The following is a 22,729-nucleotide window of genomic DNA, read 5'->3' as shown; positions in this document are numbered from 1 at the left end:
GTACTTTTCCCCCTAAACCAGCTTCTCCATTACCTGCAGATTATCCTTTTTTCAGTAAAGCATGTTTCCTGAACACTTTGTGAGCCGGTTAGAGTTCAGGTACTGTGTGGTCCTGGGTGTACTGAGGCCCCGCTGTGGGCGGGCACTGTGCTGGCGTAACTGCTTCTCTGCGGTTCCTCATCATTATTGACCCAGAATGGCTGTGGTCTCTACACCACGATTAGCGAAGCTTTGGTCTCCTTGAGTTTTAGCCAGTTATGATTTCTTATTTACTAATTCAAACCATTTGAAGATTGGGTTGATGTCTGACTCTTCTTCAGGGCGAGTAGATGATCCAGAATGCACGCAGTGGGCTTTCTGTGTTTATGTTTAGGTGATTGGAGTGATTTCCCTTGTCCTTTAGAAATCGAGCCGAGTTCCTGTGCCACATGAAGCCCAGTGAGCGGAATCCATCCTCCTCGGGGCCTGCATCGGGGACGTGGACACTAGTAGATGAGGGAGGAGAAGAGGTAACTCGTCATGTCGACAGCATTTTGATTAATCATTTCTGAGCTCTTCTTTTTACATGCCAAGTATTGTTCTAAGCACTTCTCACGTATTAGCCCATTTAATTCTCCCAACAGCCCCACGAGGCAAGTACTGTTTTCATCCCCCTTTTAGAGATGAGGAAACAGGTGCGGGTGGGGTTGAGGGAATTTGTCCCAAATCACATGTCATTAAATGCAGAGCCTGTGCTCTGAGCCAGTGTCTCTGCTGCCACCCTTCTCTAGACCGTCTCCCTGTGCAGCTGGGAGAATCTGGAACCTGGAAGTGTTTACATATTATGTACACTTTATATTAGGATTTTATTTTATGCAGCAACAATTTTCTGGGCTTGAGGTCTCACCTACAGTTACTCTGAGTCTGTGTAACAAAGAGCTGTATCTTACCAAGGTTCTGCTTTAACGCTTACAAACTTCTTATCTAGATCTTCTCATTTGAAAGATGGAGGATGATTTTCTGTTTTTGGTGAGAATTTAATGATCAAAACCCAGTTTCTTGGGAATTCCCTGGTGGTCCAGTGGTTGGGACTCTGCGTTTCCACTGCAGGGGGCCCGGGTTCGATCCCTGGTCAGGGAGCTAAGATCCCACATGCTGAACAACATTGGCCAAAACAAACAAACAAACAAAAAAACCGCACAAAACAAACGAAAAAACCCCCAGTTTCTCAAGATAACATTTATTGACTTTCCTTTCTACTATATACGTGGTTAGTGTATTGCTAAGGCATTTTTTTTTTCCAGCTAGTTATTGGCCCTGTCTAGTGTGTTTTTATGGTCCAAATCCTGATTTGATGTGTTTGTCCAAGGTTGGCCAGGGACTAAATTTACTGAAACCCCTTCTCTTCAAAAGGAGTTGAAAGTTTGCAGTGGACACTCCTTAGAATGACAGCGTGGCAGCTGTGGGATCGTGTCTGTGTATTTACCCAGGTGTTCATTCAGAAGCAGGAGCCCCTTCACACTCATTGTGCTCGTCCTGGGACTTGTAGGAGGTGGTGAGATGATGGTAAATGATGTGGCCACGCAGACTTCTTTGCTAGAGATTGAACAGTCATCTGGAGACAGCTTCTCAGGAGCTGGTGCAAATTGGTATTTTTTCTTTTTTTTTGGCCTCGCCACACGGCATGTGGGATCTTAGTTCCCCAACCAAAGATTGAACCTATGTCCTCTGCATCACTGCGTTGGAAGTGCCGAGTCTTAACCCCTGGGCTGCCAGGGAAGTCCCAAATGGGTCTTTTAAAGATTGTGATGGAGCAGGTTTTTTTTTTTTCTTCCAAGACTGGTTTCTCCTAAGAGAGAAGTCTTTTTTTCTGGTAGGTTTCCTGCGTTTAATCCTAAAGGCAGGTAATCGTTAAGGACTCTGAAATTGTGCCTGGCTCCTGGTTAGCACTCACTGGATGTTGAGTGGATTCAAGAGCCTGGGGAGGGAATGCTGGGAGTTTCTGCCGTTGACTCAGAAAAGGCCATGGGCGGAAGGCACTGTGAATCGTCCATGTCAGTGGTTTCTTGACACCGGCTGTATATTAGAAACACCTGGGCAACTTAAAAACCTTGCCCTGGCCCACACCCAGACATCCAAATGTTTAAAAGCCTCCATGGTTGATTCTGATGTACAGCTGGAGCTGAGGACTGCTCTAGGGAGAATTTCTGAGGCTCTTGTTTGCTAGCCATTTAGGACGTGTAAGAGGGTAAAAATGAGTGGCTTCAGGAAATTATGAATGAATTGCATTACTCCCTTGTTGAAACTGAGGTGATAATTCTTCAGAATCTCTGCATCTTTTTACAGTATTCCCTTTTGAATGTAGCGTATCTTAGGACACAAATCAATTTGGTTTCTAAGGAGACTTTAGTGCTCTGTATCAAACAAAAAACTCCAGCTATTTCCCCTATGTGATCCCTGTGTATGACCACTGTTATTTTTATCCTGTTTTCACCAACACTAATTGACAACAGAACTTTGGTTATCCATAGCAAATGCTAATTGCTTCTTGGTAAGTCAGTTAAGTACGGCAGTAGGCCTTAATTTTGGGGCAAGAAGAGGCTTGTAGATAAAATAACTTGGACTCTTAGTGAATGGTTCTTTAATTGATGTTGTCAAATCACTGAGATTTATAGTAAGATCCCTATTCTAGAGGAATTATTTTTCATCTTCTTTGGGATGGAAATTTAATTGAGAGCGGTTTCAGCCACTGAAGAATGGATATGACTCAGATACACATAAAATTGTGCTTGCAATTTTAAGGGATTTACAGGTCATCTAATAGAACTGACAGTATAAATCTGTGTCCTGGAGGAGAAGTCTAGGAGGACTCATGAGAATACCACACGTGTACCACTGAGACCTGTGGTAATTCAGCTCCTGTAACTCTAGACCATGGTGTCATCTGGTCAAATCAGCTGACATGATTCTGCATCTTTTCCCTTAGGATGAAGACCCTGAGACTAGTTGGATTCTCCTTAATGAAGATGACTTGGTTATTCTTCTATCACAGTTCCCATTTCATGAACTCTTTCAACATCTTCTTGGGTTTAAAGCAAAAGGTAGACTAATTCCTTTTGTCATATGTAAAATGTGGTAGGGGCAAGCTCAAATACAGGGACTTAGCATCAAGTCTTGTCTTGTGCGGGCTCCTGATTCGGGTTCCCCATGCCATGCCTGGCTGTACTATACAGAGATGATTGCGTCACCGTGGCGAGGCTTCCTTCCTTTCTCTTGTGATTGTAGTTTCCTCCCTGGTGCTTACATGCATAAGGTTGACCAGCTTGCACATAGCCCAGCTTTAATAAATGGTTTTAATTTTGCACTTTGTCTCAAGTTTCCCATTTTATATTGACATAGGAGCCAGAGCAATGGGGATTCTCTATCTTGGCTTTCTTTCCTCATTAATATACTGACATCCATATCTTTCAGTGTTTTTCCATAGTAATTATAATTTTTTTCCTTTTCTTTGATTAACTTCTAGGTGATTATTTACCTGAAACAACAATACCTCAAGAGATGATGAAAATTTTTGCCTTTGCTAACTCCTTAGTGGAACTTCTGGCTGTGGGGTTAGAAACCTTCAATAGAGCACGCTATAGGCAGTTTGTCAAGCGAATTGGTTATATGATCAGGTAATACTGCTCTTGGTTCGTCTGTTTTGGTTAACTTTCACCCTGGTCAGTCACAGACACTGTATAATTGGGATGATGGGCATTGTAGTGGTATAGTTCAGGTCTTATTTCTCATAAAAGTAAGAATTTTTTTTCTTCACCATCTACCCCTTGGGAATTTAAAATAAATACTTCCAGTCAGAATATTTGGTTAATTATCTCAAATCTCAAACTGGTTTGCTAGACAGTTGTTCTTGGAGTCAAGATCCTCAGAGCAGCTGCTGGGTTGAACTTGGCCAGAGAGAAGGGGTCAAAGAAAATACAGGGTCTTTCCCCTTCCTTTACTCTCTTCTACCTCCTAGCTTTTGCCTGGGAATTGTCGTGTAGCTGTGGAAAATTGGCAGTAGCTCTTTTGCATTATTATTTCTCTGTTTTCTCTCTTATTTACTGTAATTGTAATTTCTATAAAATACCATTTAAAGAAAATTATAAAGATTTCATCAGTGGCCACTGTATTTGAATTGGGAAAGCATTATCATTTATTTGCATGAAAGGTAGGTTTATGTTTTTACTATCAAATATGAGTAAATTCTGAGAAATGCACTGCTTTTCATTGAATTAATTTTGTATCCTCTTTTCTGTATCATCAATTTTTCTGTCTTTACAGTGTATATAAATACACTGCTATTTCTTCCAACCTCCTTACCTTGAAAGAAAACTTCCAAAAAACTGTAAAACTTCTCCCACTCCCATACTTTTGTTTCCAAAACATAATTGACTTTAATTATTTTAGATACGTATCCTTCAGCTTCATAAAGCCAGGTAAATGACAGAGGATGCCCTGAAATTCTTGAACTCTGCACAGTCAGGCTTTCGCCCCCAACACTACCCAAATAGCTCTGAAGAATGAAGGTTGCTAATGAACTTTGTGCTTCTAACTAATCCAGTGGCCACCTCTCAGTCGTCATCTTGCTTTACCTCTCACACAGTTCACACAGCAGCCTTTGTCATGGTTGGTCACTTTTCCTTAAAGCATTTTCTTTGCTTGACTTCCAGGATACCATGTTCTCCTGGTTTCTCCTCAGTTTCACTGGCTGTTCATTTTCTGCCCTCTTGGTTGTTTCATTCTCACCTCCCAGACTTCTTAATGTTGGAATGCCTCAGGGCTTCATCCCTGGACCTCTTTATCCAAACTTGCTTCTTGGGATTCCATCTATTCTAATGTCTTTAAATATCATCTAAATACAGTTAAAATTCCGAGATCTATTTCCAGCCTCTACCTTTCTTGTAAGCTTGTATATCCAGCTGCCCACTCAGCACCTCCACTTGGCTGACTCATGATCATTATAGTTTAATAATCCCCAAATGGGCCCTCTTTCCCCACCTCTCAAACTGCTCCTCTCACAGTCTTCTCAGTCTCAGTAAGTGGCAACTTTATTCTTCCAGTTGCTCAGGCCAGAGCACTGGCATCATCCCTGGCTTTTCTTTTTACACCCCACACCCAGTCTGATGGTCAGTTCTGTCATCTCTACCTTCAAAACACCATCTTTCATCAAACCTAAGGTATATTTTGTGCACCACTAAGAAAGAAAAAATGCTGCCAAATGACGACATGTCATCAATTTTAATGACATTCCAGTTGTAGAGATTAAAGCGTGAAAGGTGTGCATCCTTTGAATCAATGAAACATGCTATTTCTAGAATCCAGCCTCTTCTCACCATGTTCACTGCTACCACCGTAGTTCATCTTTAGCTATTTCTCACCGATTATCACAACAGCCACCTGACTTGTTTTCCTGCTTTTGCCCTTGCTCCCTTGCGCACCCCACCCCCAGCTTATTCTCAGAACAGCCACCAGTGTTTCTTGTAAATCACGACTCAGCTCATATCACTCCTCTGCTCAGACCCTGCTGCTCCCAGTCTCATTCCGAGTAAAAGCCAGAGTGTTCACAGTGGCCTACAGGACCCTTCATGGTCTGGTTTCCTGTCACTTTTTCGATTTCCTCTTCAGCCATTCTCTCCCTCACTTACTTTGCCTTAGCACGTTGGCTGCCTTGCTGTTCCTCCAACATACCGACCACCCCTCGGAGCCTTCGCACTGGTTGCTTCTTCTACCTGGATGTCCTTCCCTTAGGTAGTCCTGAGACTGCATCCAGTCTTTACTCACGTGTCCCTCTTCAGTGAGGCCCCTCCTCTGCCACACTCCAGGGAAACTTCATTTCCCTCTCCTACTGATTTTTCTCAGAGTCATTTATAACCATGTGACAGACTGCATATTTTACTTTATTTGGTTTATTGTCTGTTTGCCCTCCACTAAATGTAAGCTCCATGAGGGTAGGGTTTTTTCCCTCCATTGCGTCCCCTTTAGAGCCTAGAAGATAGTGAGTGCTCAATAAATACGTGTTGAATAAAGTAATGCTGCAAATGTAATGTAAAGATGCTGGTGTTGAGTGCCTTCATGCCAAGTGCTGCATTGTCTTTCCTCACTCTCAGGATGATCCTTGGTTATGTGAGTGACCACTGGGCCCAGTATGTGAGCCACAACCAAGGCTCGGGATTGGCCCTGCAGCCCTACTCTGTGGAGAAACTACAGGTTGAGTTTGATGAGCTCTTTTTGAGAGCTGTACTACATGTGCTGAAAGCCAAAAGGTAAGAAGTATGATGATAATTGTTGAGAAATAGCTCCCTGGCTAGTAAGAAAGATTGGAGTGAAACTCATTGACTGAAATAGAACTCTTACAATAGTGTCAATGTATTTCATCTATTTCTTATCTTGGCTTAATTCTTGGGCTTTAGTTTCCTTTTGTGTAGTATTGCCTGAAATGATCTCTCTTTCAGGTTTCTTTCAGTTTCTCCTGAACTTTTGAGGTAACTTTGACCAGGGGATGAATTGTATTTCACACCCAACTCTAGTGCCCCCAGTGAGGCAGAGTAGGCACTCAGTACATTGTGCAAGTTGTCTCACTCTCTGGGTTTCAAGGTCTAGGACTATCTTGGGTCCGGGTCCCCTGTCTTGGCTGTGTTCTGATCATGCCGTCTTTGCTGCTGCTTACAGCCTAGGATTCATTTGAAGCAGAGGTGGGGGCATGGCAGCTCACCCTGCACTATCTTCCCTGAGCTCCTGGCCAAGTGTGGGAGCAGGTTCTGCTGCAGCACTGTGCCCTCCGAGAGGAGATGAGTGGCCTCCCGCCCCACCCGGCTCCACTCATGAACTGCTGCCCACCCCCCACCCCCTACTTCTGCTGCCTTCTGAGCTGTTGACACTCTTGCCATGGGCCTCATAGTCTCAGCCCCTTATTTTTATTTATCTTTTTCGCATCTTTAATAGATCTTTATTGGAGTATGATTGCTTCACAGTACTCTGTTAGTTTCTGTTGTACACCAGAGTGAATCAGCCATATGCATACACATGTCCCCATATCCCCTCCCTCTTGAACCTCCCTATCCCACCCCTCTAGGTCATCGCAAAGCACGGAGCCGATCTCCCTGTGCTATGCGGCTGCTTCCCACCAGCCAACTGTTTTACATTTGATAGTGTATATATGTCGATGCTACTCTCACTTCGCCCCAGCTTCGCCCTCCCACCTCATGTCCTCAAGTCCATTCTCTATGTCCACCTCTTTATTCCTGCCCTGCAACTAGGTTCATCAGTACCATTTTTTTTTTTTTTTTTTTAGATTCCATATATATGCATTAGCATATGGTATTTGTTTTTCTCTTTCTGACTTACTGCACTCTGTATGACAGACTCTAGGTCCACCCACCTCACTACAAATAACTCAATTTCATTTCTTTTTATGGCTGAGTAATATTCCATTGTATATATGTGCCACATCTTCTTTATCCATTCATCTGTCGATGGACACTTAGGTTGATTCCATATCCTGGCTATTGTAAATAGAGCTGTAATGAACATTGTGGTACATGTCTCTTTTTGAACTATGGTTTTCTCAGGGTATATGCCCAGTAGTGGGATTGCTGGGTCATATGGTAGTTCTGTTTTTAGTTTTTTAAGGAACCTCCATACTGTTCACCATAGTGGCTGTATCGATTTACATTCCCACCCACAGTGCAGGAGGGTTCCCTTTTCACCACACCCTTTCCAGCATTTATTGTTTCTAGATTTTTTGATACTGGCCATTTTGACTGGCGTGAGGTAGTAGTTTTTCATTGTAGTTTTGATTTGCATTTCTCTAATAATTAGTGATGTTGAGCATGTTTTCATGTGCCTCTTGGCCATCTGTATATCTTCCTTGGTGAAATGTCTATTTAGGTCTTCTGCCCACTTTTTAACTGGATTGTTTGTTTTTTTTTTTTTTTAAATTAATTAATTTATTTATTTTTGGCTGTGTTGGGTCTTCGTTTCTGTGCGAGGGCTTTCTCTAGTTGCGGCAAGTGGGGGCCACTCTTCATCGCGGTGTGCGGGCCTCTCACTATCACGGCCTCTCGTTGTGGAGCACAGGCTCCAGACGCGCAGGCTCAGTAGTTGTGGCTCACGGGCCTAGTTGCTCCACGGCATGTGGGATCTTCCCAGACCAGGGCTCGAACCCGTGTCCCCTGCATTGGCAGGCAGATTCTCAACCACTGTGCCACCAGGGAAGCCCGGATTGTTTGTTTTTTGATATTGAGCTCCATGAGCTGTTGGTATATTTTGGAGATTAACCCTTTGTTGTTTCATTTGCAGATATTTTCTCCCATTCTGAGGGTTGTCTTTTCCTCTTGTTTATGGTTTCCTTTGCTGTGCAAAAGCTTTTAAGTTTCATTAAGTCCCATTTGTTTATTTTTGTTTTTATTTCCGTTACTCTAGGAGGTGGGTCAAAAAGGATGTTGCTGTGGTTTATGTCAAAGTGTGTTTCCTGTGTTTTCTTCTAAGAGTTTCATAGTGTCTGGTCTTACATTTAGGTCTTTCATCCATTTGGAGTTTATTTTTGTGTATGGTGTTAGGTAGTATTCTAATTTCATTCTTTTACATGTAGCTGTCCAGTTTTCCCAGCACCACTTATTGAAGAGGCTGTCTTTTCTCCATTGTATGTTCTTGCCTCCTTTGTTGTAAATTAGGTGACCATATGTGCGTGGGTTTATCTCTGGGCTTTCTATCCTGTACCATTGATCTATATTTCTGTTTTTGTGCCAGTACCATATTGTCTTGATTACGGTGGCTTTGTGGTATAGTTTGAAGTCCTCCAGCCCTGTTTTTCTTAAGATTGCTTTGGCTATTTGGGGTCTTTTGTGTTTCCATACAAATTGTAAAATTTTTAGTTTTAATCCTGTGAAGAATGCCATTGGTAGTTTGATAGAGATTGCATTGAATCTGTAGATTGCTTTGCATAGTATAGTCATTTTCACATGAAAGACTTGTACTCAGAAAACTATAAAACGCTGATGAAAGAAATCAAAGATGACCTAAACAGATGGAAAAATATACCATGTTCTTGGATTGGAAGAATCAGCCCCTTATTTATGTGTGTTGTGTAGTGGGTTCGAGTACTGGTCTGCCAAGACTGTTACTTTGGGCAAGTCACTTAATATTTGTGGTCTCACTTTGTTCATCTATAAATTGGAGATGATGATGGCGATCCTACCCATCGACCTCATGGGTATAAGGATGAAATGCAATCATATGTGGAAAGACTTTTTAAACCATAAAGCATTTCTCAAATGTAGGTGGTGGTTGTTTTTGTGTAGTTTCAGGTGAGGAACAGAAAAACTGCTGATTTAGAGAAAGGTCAGGACTCTAAGTCTTAAAACTACTCTTAGGCACTCAGAAGGTGTAGGTCTAAGATAAAGAGAACTTGGGCTTAGAAATTTATCTTTAGATTATTCTTGTCCATAATTTGGTGGTCTCACAAGGTGTACCAAATCCTGTGCAGAACTCTGCCAGGGGTTCAACGCAGTAGCACCTGCTCACTGAAGCTGGCCTGGTGCTCGGGAAAAGTCTTCCATCTCTGATCTCCTGTCACCTGATCTTGTGTTTGTTTAGCTGAGAGGCAAAGCTTTTCTAGAGGAAATTCTCTGGTTCCTTACTAGGTCCTATACGCTGAGTTGTGAGCCCCTCCTGTAATATTATATATGTAATTCACACAGATAATTGTTTTAAATTTGAAAATGCTGAGAGCTATTGTTCTTGAGTATAGTTTATTTTAGAAATACATCATATGAGAACCAGGTATTTAAAGCCATGAAATTTAAATTTATTTGGCACTCCAGTGGAAATTTCTGACAGTAGCTATTCCCCCAACCTAAAACAAAACAAACCCAAACCAAAAGATAGACAACAAAGACCTAAGCCAGACTTACTTCATGTCTGCCATATAGGAAGTTTTGTAGCTGGAAATATTTACTGTCTTATGACATTACTTTTAAGGCCTCATTATTTTGGGATCCTTTATACAAGAAGATCAAGTCCCATGCGAGGCGTTGGGATAATTATTTAATAAGAGAGAAGCCTGACCCACTTGAACTTAGAGAAGTTTCTTTAACTCTGGCTCAGTTATCTAGCTGTTGCTTTTCAGAGTTGAGGTCAGTGGTGGTTCAGACCACTAGTGGCCTGGTGGGCTGCAGACATGGGTTAAGCATGCACTATTTAATTTATTTTTTTCCTAATAAACATTATTTATAATTGGTTAAATTATAGTTTTGCCCAAAATACAGCAACAGTTTTGAGTACCTCCCTGTTTTTCTTTTTTAGATTTTTTTATTGAGATAAAATTCATATAACAAAATATTATTAAGCATTTATTGAGTACTGATTGTTTTTGAGATACTGGTTTAGGTACTGGATAATGAAAAAAAAAGATTCAGGGTTACACACTGGTTTATGCAAAAACTTGGTTTCTGCTCTCAAATTGCTGTACACTAGTATGTGTACATAAATTACACATTTATGTTTCTCACTGTGCGGTTTAAGGACCACTTGAGTCCGAGTCATCTGGGGTGACTGTGAAAAAGTGCAGATTCTTGGGCCCCAGCTATGACCTGCAAACTCAGAAACTCTTAGGGGGGCCTTAGGATTCTGCATTTTCCACAAAGTCTCAGGGGATTTTTCTGCCCACTATGGTGTGAGAAACACTGATAAAAGGGTAATGCCATAGTCAAGTATGGTTAGAATTTCATAATAGTGCTGAGGAGGACATCACGGGAGGGTTCACAAATGGAGGGATGGCAGCTTGGAGTTGGGGAGTTCTCTCCAAGCTTGTTCAGGAGTGGTCTATATGAATGCAGAGAGGGCTGTGGTTGGGAATATGGGTCTGAGCTATTTTGTGGAAGCCTTTGAACTTGGAGCTTGAAGGAGTTTGAACTTCATCTGGTGATGAGTGAGGAGTCACGGAGGGCTTTTGATTCCCCTTCTCCCCCCAGCCCCCAACTGCACGTGTCTCTGTGTGTACACATGTACCTGTGCGCATGCTCAGGCACATACATACATCCAGTCTAAGCAGCCTCTCTGTTGCCCGGATCTTAAAAGGATCTTTGGTTCAGCACCCAATTCTGCCTCTTATTACCCTCTGTGTGTTCTAGTAGCCTCATGTGTAAATTGGGGATAATGTCAATAATAGTGCTTGCCTTGGTTATAGTGAGGATGGAATGAGCTGATAAATAGATGATGTGGTGATAGAACAGTGCCTGGCACAGACTAAGTGCTTTATGTGTATTTGCTGTTATTGTTATCCATTCTCTAGGTGTTTATGACTGAAGCATGGTAGAAAAATTGCTGTAGTGTGATTTAAGAATTTTTTTGTCTACTTTCTTAGTATGGTGAAGTTGACTGATACATAAAATTATTCCTGCTTTTCTGAAAACATGCAGACTTGGCATTTGGCTGTTTATGTCGGAAATGCCCTTCGGGACACTGTCTGTTCAGATGCTCTGGAAGCTCTTCTACCTCATGCACCAGGTGGGGAGCGGGAATCTGGAAAAGCTGTGTACTGCCCTCCTGCCTGCCGAGTGTAAGAAGCGCCTCCAAGGTACAGCCCAAATATGCAGCATCCACCTTTCCTACCTTGTGTGCCTTTTCTCTTCCTGGCTTTATTCTTTTTGCTTTTAGAAGTACTGAGAGAGAATGTTTTACTCTGTACTCATGTGTAATCATTTTGAAATTTAAGACTGCTTTGTCGTTTGACTTACTAGAATGATGATTCCAATTTCCAGTATTCTTCAAATGCTCTGGATAGTAAATTCTATTATAAACCCAATTTGGGGATAGGAAATGAAAATTGGGTTGGTAAATGCCCCATGGAGTTATTTTGAAAATACTGGAAATTTGATGAACTACCTTTGATTTCTCAAATGTGTAAACATATCAAAGGAATTGTTGGCTTGTTGCCTTCTTTCTGTGAAAAGTTCCATTGGGAATATATTTTTTAAACAGACTATTTTCTTCCCTCTACACAACTTTGCCTTTGCAGCATTTAGTTTTCTGTCACATATGGCAAAGCTGATAATCAAGACTGCCCTCTAGTGACAAAATGTAATATTGCTTACAGAACATTCTCTGAGGGATAGGCAAAACATAGATATTGTTAATCATATTCATCAGTATTTCAGTCATGATTATAGCTAACATCTTGCCCTGAATTTCCATTTATAAGCAAATATTTTTTGTGTGGAATGCCATGTTGGTACTGAGTAGTTTGCTAGTCTTAGCAGTTTTCCATTAATAGGGTTGTCATTCATTTGGCTGACAGTTACCAAGTAGCTTCAAGTGTGCTGTTGAGGATGTCTTGTCTAGTGATAGTAACAGTGCTTTGCAGTTGACAAAGCACTTCACCAGTCACATAGCATCTGATCTTAAATAAACTTTTGAGACAGATGAGGAAACAGAAGCTTGTTAAATATTCCTGAGGCAACATTATATTAGAGTTGGAATGTCATCTGGCCCAGCCTTCTTCCTGATGCCTATAGAAATCCATTCTGGAACAAAGATGTTTGGTATCTTTAAATATTTCTTAATGTCTTTTAATTTTATATCTTCTTTCTCTCTAGAGGAGTAATTAAAGTGATATATGTTTATTCTCTCCCCACTTTAATTTTCTTGAACTTGTAGACCCAGAACATTTTGTGAACTTTGAGAAGTGTCTTTCTTCCATGAATAGCTCGGAAGAGATTTGCCTTCTAACTACTTTTGCTCAGATGGCTCAGGCCAGAAGAACCAATGTGGATGAAGACTTCATAAAAATTATTGTTCTGGAGATATATGAGGTTAGAATATTAAGTTTTAGGAATCAGCTAAAAACATTTTCTTTTGGATTGTCCATCCATTGATTCTTTTGGGATTGCTTTTAAAAAAAATGTGACAATCTTGTATTGTCTGCACTTGTGGAAGGAGATCATCTCTAAGGAGTACTGAAAATATGAATCATACCCATTCCATTTCCCCCTGCTATCTCTTGTCATTTGATGTATGAGTTTTGGTAAGGAACAGACAGTCAGGCACTGCCTGACATTTGTAGTTTCTATACTTTTCTCTCCCTCTGCGCCGGACCCGCCCCCCTCACTTCCACTCGTCTGACCCTGCGAGGAACATGGAAACCTGGCTTCCCAGCCAATTGAAATGAGATGGTGGAAATAGTACTGAACCTAGAGTTAAACGATCTGGCTTTGTTTTAGCTCTGCTGCTCATTGTCTATCTCACATCAGAAAAGACACCTTACCTCTCTGGGCTTCAGTTTCTTCATCTGTAAAATGATAGGCTGGGATGAGATCCTTGCTTTCTTCACTTTTTCGCTGAGCCATCTCTAATGGTGGAAGAGAGTGAACTTTGGACCCCATGAGTTGAGGGACATAACTCACATGGTTGCCAAAACATTATTTGGAGTTTTATATATATATTTTTTTAAATACACATTTTCACTGTAGGCTGTCATTTATCTGTTTATCTTCGTAAAAGAATTTCCTCCAAATTTAAGTAAAATTATATTTGAAGATTTATTATCATTCCCCTCAATACTCCAGTTTGAGAATGACAGAACTGGGTAATCTAAAGTTCTTTACCAGGATCAAATATCCTATTAAGCTGTTCCTATTCTTGTACTTTGTAACCATGCATGAGATTAAGGCCTAGATGGATCTGGAATTCCAAACTATCTTCATTGTCTGTAAAAATTGAGAGGAGGATGTATATTTTCACATGTCTTGAATGGCATTCTCAAGATCCATTGCTAAAGTAATATTTATGCTCTTGAGTGATATTTCAAGTGTTTTGACCAGTTCTCACGGTAAAAACTACATTCTGATCCTCTGTGTGTGTGTGTACACACATGTGTGAAATTGAAGCAATACTTAATCTTACTGTGATGCACTCTCATATTTTTCTGTTCTGTTTTATTCTACTCTCTTATTTTTCTGTTCTCTTCCATTGTATTAAGAAAAACCAAAAACTGCTGGCCATTGGCATGATTGGATTGTAACCTGTAGTTTCGAACCCATTGTTTAAGAAGAGTTGGTAAACATTGATATTTTAGAAGCTCTTGTAATTGAGGATCTCATTTTTTTTTTTTTTTTGGAGACAGTAGATATTTCCATGAAATGCATTCTGATTTTCATCATGTTATTGGTTTCCTTAAATTTAGAAAAGTTTTAATATAGAGGGATTACTTAATTGCTCTGAGGACTCTGGAATTGCTTTCTGAATCCAGCACTTAAAGTCATTGTTAAACAGTTGCTTTTCTCCTCCATGCCCTCTTCCCCCACCTTCCAGACACTCTGCTCTCTGAAGTTGTGCTCTCTGAAGTTTTGACATCTTTTTGTACATGGTGTGAGCCAAGGCTTCATCTGAGATTCTTTCTACTTTACTTGAAAACCTCCTAAATAAAGTATGGAAAGGTTTTTTACTGATAAATTGGTATTAAAAATGCCATCTTACCCCCCTCCCACTTTAGGTATCTTATGTCACCCTGTCCACCAGAGAAACTTTTTCGAAGGTTGGTCGAGAGCTTTTAGGGGCCATCACAGCTGTTCACCCTGAGATAATTTCTGTCCTTCTGGATAGAGTTCAAGACACCATTGACCAGGTTGGAATGGTAAGAACACTGATTTTGTTTGTTTTGTTTCCGTTTTTTTTTTTTTTTTTGTTGTTGTTGTTCATTTAAGCCCTGGAGTATTGGAGCAGTGGGAAAAATAGTAAGGTCGTTGGGATGACTGAGTCACACGGGCACAACAGGGTGAAGAAAACATTTATTGTGTCTCAGGTTCACTGTGCCTGCTTGGGGTTGGCCACTGCTTATAAAAAACTGTGGGTTGTTTCTCTTAATCTCCTCAAAGTGACCTTCGCACCTCCTTCAGTAACAGGTTTTTACTTTAATTATAGCTTATAGTTAATTCATAGTTTTTATTTCATAATTTTGTTTTGCCTCCATAATTCTTATGTTTTTTTCTTGGAAGAAACAGCTCTGATTTAGAAAGAAGGCTTGCTTTAAATCAATCAAAAACAAAATTAGAACTAATTTAAGTTGAGCTGGATGTATATCGTTTAGTTCTGTCATTTGTCACAATCCCTTTAGTAATCTTTGTGTAGTTTTTAAAAACAGCTTTATTGTGATATAATTCACATACCATACAATTCATCTCTTTAAAGTGTACAAGTCAGTGGTTTTTAGTATATTCACACATATGTGTAACTATCACCACAGTTATTTTTAGAACATTTTCATCACCTCAGAAAGAAACCACATACCATTTAGCTGTCAGACTTCCATCCCTTCCAGCCCTGAGCAACCACAGTCTACTTTGTCTCTATAGATTTACCTATTCTGGACATTTTATATAAATGGAATTACAAAATATGTGGTCATTTGTGACTGTCTTCTTTCACTTAGCATGATGTTTTCCAGGTTCATCCATGGCCAAGTAGTATTGTATGAGTGTATCATTTTTAAAAACATACACTAACTGAAGATTTTCTTCATCATCTATAATAAGGCTGTAATGAGTGAATTTTTCTAATGGCAGGTGGTCATGTGTCATAACTTCAGGAGGAATGTTTAAAGTTATAGTGTCTTTCTCTGGGCTTATGTTTGCACAGGGCCTTTCCATCTTATAGTCACTGCATCACCCCTGTAGGGTAGATGACTGATAACTGCTAATACTTCATCACATTCATGAGTGAGCAGATTCAGTGACAGATTGGTTTATGAGACATATTTTTTTCTAAATGAAGAATACATGATATATCATGCTCTACTTGGCAAAGTATATATATATATATTTTTTTTACATTAAACGAAATTTAATTGTAAATTATACACAACATGAAACACACGGTATTAACCATTTTTCAGTTAAGTGGCATTAAGTACACTCACATTGTTTTGTTACCTACCATCACCACCATCCATCCACAGAACTCTTTCAGCTTGTAAAACTGAAACTCTGTACCCATTAAAAACTAACTCCCCACTCCCTCCCAGCTCCTGGCAGCCAGTACTCTACTTTCTGTCTCTTTGAGTTTGACTACTCTAGGTACCTCACAGAAGTGGAATCATACAGTATTTGTTCCTTTCTGTATGGCTTATTTCACTTAGTATTATGACCTCAAGGTTCATGCATGTTATAACATGTGTCAGAATTTCTTCCCTTTTTAAGCCTGAATAATATTCTATTGTATGTATATACCACATTTTGTTTATCCATTCATCTGCTGATGGAACTTGGGTTGCTTCTATCTTTTGGCTATTTGAATTATGCTGCAATGAACATGAGTGTACAAATGTCTCTTTGAGACTCTGCTTTAAATTCTTTTGGGTATGTACTCAGAAGTAGAATTGCTGGTTCATATGTTAATTCTATTTTTAATTTTTTGAGGAAGCACCATACTGTTTTCCATAGCAGCAGTACATGGTACTTTTTCTATTTAAGTAAACATTGTATCCCACTGGGATACAATTATATTGAGGTGAAGGGGTTTTCATTTGCAGACAGCAAGTTTTTGGTTGTTCCTTTTTTAGTGATCATCTAATGGATTGATTTCCAGAGAAGTCTACAGTGGGTCATATGATTCTTTCAGTTTGATTGAGTTCATGACCTTTATCTGACAAGTGTTTTTCTGGGTTTGGCCACACTTACATTTTTAATTAGGTCATAATACTTTTAGTAATAAATTGTGCCCAGAAATATGCTTAACAGTAAGTGTACAAATTAGAACCATAATGTTTTTTAGAGCACATCTTTTAAAAGATGCCCCCACTCTCTGTTTAAATATATGGTTCCTTTGTGTTCTGTGAACTTGCTGACATTTTTGGAGGAACTTATTCAAGCCCCCTTGCCTTCAGATGAATATGATGGCTTTGAATATTTTTGCTGTGACCTTGGGCTAGTCTGAAATCAGCTCCTAGCTCCAGAGCCTGGGAATGAGCTGTGGCTGTGGACCTAAATTTTTATTGACACACCTGGGGTGTGTCTGAAGGTAACTTTTTCTAGAGGCCCAGCAGGAGAAGAACAGTCCTTTGTGCTGTATGTAGATGTATGGATATTGCTCTGGGTTAGGAATAGTTGTTGATAAGGACCAAGCCTTTGGGGACATCTCAAAGTAAAGAACTCAAGATAAGTTTTGATGACAACCTGCCAATGGATAACATATTTTCCTATTGGTCTTTTTTATAATTTGAAACATGGGTTCACTTCAGAGGACATTCTACTTTTGTTAGTGAAATTCATGCATCTTCCTAACATCCTCTTCAGGTAAAATTAGTGATTTTCTGACTTTCAGTGAAAGCATAAATATATTTTAAAATACACTCTTTAAATTCTGTTTTGTTGGGAATTCTTATTAGGATTCTTTCTTTTTAATCATTTCTTTTTTTGCACTAGGCTTTTCATTACAATATGGAATAGAGTTAGTAAAAGTGGACATCCTTGTCTTGTTCCTTATCATAGTAGAAAGGGTTCCAAAGTTCACCGTTTAGTATAATGGTAGCTGTAGGCTTTTCATTTACACTCTCTGGTAGGCTGAGAAATTCCTACTTCCAGCTTGCTGAATTTTTTTTTTTTGCATGAATGGGTATTTACTTGTTTTTTCTTCATGCATTGAGGTGGTCATATGATTTTTATCCTTTTTTCTGTTAACGTGGTGAATTTCATTGACTGGTTTTCACATGTTGAACCATCATTGTTTCCTGAAATAAAAACAACTTGATCATGGTATATTATTCTTTTTATGTATTGTTAGGTTCAATTTGATAATATTTTTTGTTGAGGATTTTTGCATATATATTCATGACAGATATTGATCTGTAATTTTATTTTCTTGTTATATCTTTGTTAGGTTTTGGTTTTAGGGTCATGTTGGCCTTGTAACACGAGTTGGGAAGCATTTCCTCCTCTTCTGTTTTTTGAAAGAATTTTTGTAAGATTGCTAGAATTCTTCCTTGAATGTTTGGTAGAGTTTACCAGTGAAATCATCTGGGCCTAGGGTTTTCTTTGTGTTTTGATAACAAATTCAAAATTTTAAACATACAGATTTTTATTTTTTTCTGAGTCAGTTTTGTTAAGTTATGTTTGTTTTTTTAAAAACATCTTTATTGGAGTATAATTGCTTTACAGTGGTGTGTTAGTTTCTGCTTTATAACAAAGTGAATCAGCTATACATGTACATATATTTAAGTTATGTTTTTAAAGGGATTTTTCCATTTCATCTAACTAGTTGAATTTACTGGCAAAGAGTTTTTGTAATGTTCCCTTTTTAATGTCCCTGAGAACTTTCTTGGTAGCTTCACTTTTATTCTTGATGTGTAGATATATGCTATACCATTATTTTGTGTAGCTGGTGATAGTTGGTTTTCTGGACAGATCTTATTGCTATACTCATTGTTCTAGTACCATTATTTTGTTCTTTTTGTCAGATGCTTACAGGCTAAAGAAGTATTTTTCTATTTGTTAGATTGCTAGTTTACCATTTTATTCAGCATATTCAAGACCTTTATTAACAAATCCTTATGAAAATTTAGCTAACTGCACACACGCACTACACATGCAGAGGAAAGAAAGGGTCTTTTTAAAATTCATTCGTTCTACTCGTCTTTCAAGTTTTTTTTCCCGTTCTTTCAAATTTTGTTTTGCCTCCAATTCGGAGTAGTGCAGGAACCTGAAAAATGCTTGGTTATATGTTCTAGAGCTGAGTTGTCCAGTACAGTAACCACCAGGCATATGTGACTATAGACCCTTGTAATGTGGCTCATCCAAATTGTGATGTGCTGTAAGTGTAAAATACTCACTGGGTTTCCAAGACTTAGTATGAACAAAAGAATAATATATCTGAGTAGTCTTTTGTGATGACTACATGTTGGAATACTATTTTGGACATACTGGATTGAATGATACATATTGTTAAAATTAATTTTACCTGTTTCTTTTGACTTTTAAAAATGGCTATTAGAAAAATAAAAATTACATGTGTGGCTTGCATTAGATTTCCATTGGACAGCACTATTCTAGACATTATTTATGAACTGCTCTTCTGATTAGGCTTACTTAAACCAAACTGTATTAAGTGAACCCAGATTTATCTTAATTTGCACATGGATATGTTATTTAAAAGTGGTGCTATGGACTTTCTGTACAGGATTTTAAAAAGCTTTTATTATATAATCTTTCAAATATATAAAAAGTAGAGAACAGTGTAATGAATTGCTATGTACCTATCATCCAGTTTCAACAAATACCAACTCTTGGTTGATCTTGTTTCATCTTTACCCCTATCCACTCCTTGTATCTTCTTCCTGAAATGCTTTGAAGGTAATAGAAATAATTTTTTAAATGACATAGAAGAAATAATTAAAGTGCTAAGTCTTTTTGTAAAATGAATGACTTTCCACTGATTTATCATGACTTTAAATTTGGATCTTACTATGGTGATTTTTTTAAATGGAAGTGTACCAGTTTACATATGAAAAAATCTTGACCTTTACAAAGGATTGCAAAATGTGCTTTTGGTGTTCATTAGTTTTAATATTCATTTGATTTGGTTGTTCATTTCACTGTCTAAAAAACAAAACCCCACTTCCTTTTGGAGAAAAATTTTGTAAGCCCTTTAATAATATAGTATTTTAGTAATACAGGATTGTCCTTAAGTCTTGATTTTAACTATTATCATTTTCTTTTAAATAAGGTTTCTTTATACTTGTTTAAAGAACTACCTTTGTATCTTTGGCGACCTTCTGCCTCTGAGATAGCTGTGATTCGGGATTGGTTATTGAATTATAACCTGACAACAGTGAAGAATAAATTGGCCTGTGTTATTCTAGAAGGACTAAATTGGGGATTTGGTGAACAGGTATGTATTAAAACTGTTCCCTAGAGACTGGAGGGTCCACACACATCAGTTTCAAAGAAACATTTTCTCAAAACATTAACATTTTTGAGTATCATTTGCGAGGTCTGCAAATTCTTTTAGCTGCGTCAGAGTTTAGGATCTTCTCTAATTAGTTCTGTTTCGCAGAGTGAGCATCCTCTAAGTGAAGATAAATTGCTCCACACTGAAAATTCTTCCCTTTTTCCTTGGATCATTTGTTTCTGTTGTTTTATTTCTGGCTATTTACTGCAGTTCCTCCTAATTGCCACTCTTACCTCTGGTCCTTTTTCCTTGTACATTTCGTATTGTGTGTCATTGCCAGACTTGTCTTCCGAAACACTGTGCACTGGTGAAGAGCCTGAGCTCTGAGCCAGCCTGCCTGGGTTCTAATCCCAGCTCTGCCACCTCCTGGCTGTGTGACCCTGAGCAAGCTTCCTGAGCTCTCTGGCCTCAGTTGCTCATCTGTACGCATTCACATTAACAGGCTTACCTCAGAGGGCTGTTGTAAGGTTTCAGCAAGCTAGGACACGTAAAACATTGAGGGCAGTTCTAGGCACATGTTAAGGTCTTAGTGGTGGTAGTTTTTGTTCATAATAGTTTATTATTATTAAGAGTTTGCTACCTATCATATGTCTCCAAAGATGCAATATCAAGGCATTTTGACTGTTAAGATCTTTCTGCCTTTTTACCCTAGGCCTTATTAGTTAGCTTCTTGATCAAAATATTTAAACATTTTAAAGGGAAAATGGAAGAGAACTCAGCCCTCTCTAACTATCTGCCAGCTTTTGTTCTGAGCGAGTCATCTAGTCCTCTCAGCCGTCTTGTATGCTTGGCGTGAACATGACCCCTGTTGTACAGATGAGGAAACTGAAACCAGGGAGCTTTTCCTCCAGGGTGTCCCTGACCACCTGGTCTGCTCATGGGCTCATCCGGGTCTTTTCTCACTCAAGTGCTGGTGGGTGAGAGCTGCAGGGGGCTCTTCTCTGCCTTCGCCTTCTCTGACTTGTGAACAGAAGCCCCAGCCTCCCTCTTCCAGAGAGCTGCATGCATAGTCTCCTCGAGTGTCTCCTCATTCATTTAAAGTAGCAACTTTTTTTTTTTTAATAAATAGATTTATTTACTTTATTTATTTATTTTGGGCTACCTTTGGTCTTCGTTGCTGCGCGCAGGCTTTCTCTAGTTGTGGCGAGCGGGGACTACTCTTCGTTGCTGTGCGCAGGCTTCTCATTGCAGTGGCTTCTCTTGTTGCGGAGCACGGGCTCTAGGCGTGCGGGCTTCAGTAGTTGTGGTGTGGGCTCAGTAGTTGTGTCTCGTGGGCTCTAGAGTGCAGGCTCAGTAGTTGTGGCACATGGGCTTAGTTGCTCAGCGGCATCTGGGATCTTCCCGGACCAGGGTTCAAACCCATGTCCCCTGCATTGGCAGGCGGATTCTTAACCACTGCACCACCAAGGAAGCCCTCTTCTTGTTCTTTTGTTAGCGTTCGGAAAGTGCTCTTCTCTGGGAGGCTTAGGGAATATATTTCTTCAGGCTGTAAAGGAAGATTGGGTGGGAAATTTGGTAGGCAGCTTCAAGCTCCTGAAGGAGTATTTTACCTGTGCTGTTGAGTACTTTTTATATTTTCACTGATGACAGAACAAGAAAAGGGAATGTAGACTTAAATTGTTAAGTATCTTTCTGTTTAGTTAATAATAATTCAACATCTTCCTGGTTCTTAACAATGCCCTTAAACTTGTAACCCAAAGTATTTATGGAGATTTTAGGGTGGGGGTTGGGGGTTGCATTCAAAGATACCTTTTATGACTGGGATTGGGGACGACTCGGGCTCACACCTAACTGGGGCAGTGTAGTGGTTCTTTAAAGATTTCAATTCTTTTTCCTATTGTCATTTTATAATTTCACTGTTAGGGGGTGTGAGCTTTGGAAAATTAAACTTCTGCATCCAAGGTTCTTTTTTACTATGCTGACTGATCTTTTAGTTCAAAGGTGTAACCAAAAAAAATCAAGATGACATGTTTGTGATGATTTTTCTCTTTAAAAGGGGACTCTTCATCTGGATCAAGCAGTCCATGCTGAAGTAGCTTTAATGATTCTTGAGGCGTACCAGAAGTACCTTGCACAGAAGCCATATGCTGGGCTTCTTTCTGAAAGTATGAAGCAGGTATTTCCTTCTTTTATGTATTGAGGACGTAAACCTTTATTATAAATGACCTGGGTGGATAAAGTTACAATATTTACCCTTAGGTTTCCTAAGAACATTTCTGGCAATTTAAGATATTGAAATTGAGTTCTATGGTTGGAGAAAGATTTTTCTTTAAGAAGTAGCCTCCATATGACCATTTTAGTATTATGGAATTTGAGTTGAGCTACAGCGGTGTGCTGGAGCTGGCTCATACTGGCTTGGAGAACTGATTATTACATTTTTAGGAACTTTGCAGGTCTGGTTGTTAACCTGCTGGTGGCTTGAAGTTGACCATGGTGGGAGTTTTTATGCTACCAAAGTGGGCAAACCCTTATAAATCAGCCCCCATGCTCCAACTGGTTGTTAAATTTTTTTACTAGCACACGATTTGTTGCATACCAACTTTCATATTATTACTCTTGCTTGAGCTGACCCAGATCAGGTTCACAAAGTGACTAGCAAATAAGCAGAAGTGGTCAGTTGTGAGTGAGAAACTGCTTTAATTTAGCACTGTAAACACTGAGTACCAGTAAGCATTATGTCCTTTCTTTTGACGGCATTGTTGATCACAAAAAGAGATGGGTGGGTGAGCTTACTGATTTAATGTGTATGTGACTAATGTGGTTTAAAATAAATAAT

The 22,729-nt window shown here is 39.3% G+C and overlaps 1 protein-coding gene across 2 annotated transcripts in view; it reads left to right on the top strand.

Annotated features, from left to right (window-relative positions):
* The window catches only part of EPG5 (ectopic P-granules 5 autophagy tethering factor), a 122,568-nt gene that overhangs the window by 20,459 nt on the left and 79,380 nt on the right, over nt 1–22,729 (top strand). For both annotated transcript variants that reach the window (XM_068562558.1, XM_068562557.1), the window contains exons 7-15: nt 404–509; nt 2,966–3,080; nt 3,503–3,653; nt 6,126–6,281; nt 11,436–11,593; nt 12,673–12,827; nt 14,507–14,647; nt 19,729–19,893; nt 21,950–22,069. In XM_068562558.1, coding sequence (XP_068418659.1) covers nt 404–509; nt 2,966–3,080; nt 3,503–3,653; nt 6,126–6,281; nt 11,436–11,593; nt 12,673–12,827; nt 14,507–14,647; nt 19,729–19,893; nt 21,950–22,069 — 1,267 coding nt within the window. The remainder of the gene's footprint in view (nt 1–403; nt 510–2,965; nt 3,081–3,502; nt 3,654–6,125; nt 6,282–11,435; nt 11,594–12,672; nt 12,828–14,506; nt 14,648–19,728; nt 19,894–21,949; nt 22,070–22,729) is intronic.

Source organism: Eschrichtius robustus, chromosome 14 (assembly GCF_028021215.1).
Source record: "Eschrichtius robustus isolate mEscRob2 chromosome 14, mEscRob2.pri, whole genome shotgun sequence".
NCBI lineage: Eukaryota > Metazoa > Chordata > Mammalia > Artiodactyla > Eschrichtiidae > Eschrichtius > Eschrichtius robustus.
Note: the sequence above shows the minus strand (reverse complement) of the source record. Positions and strands in the feature narration are given on the sequence as shown.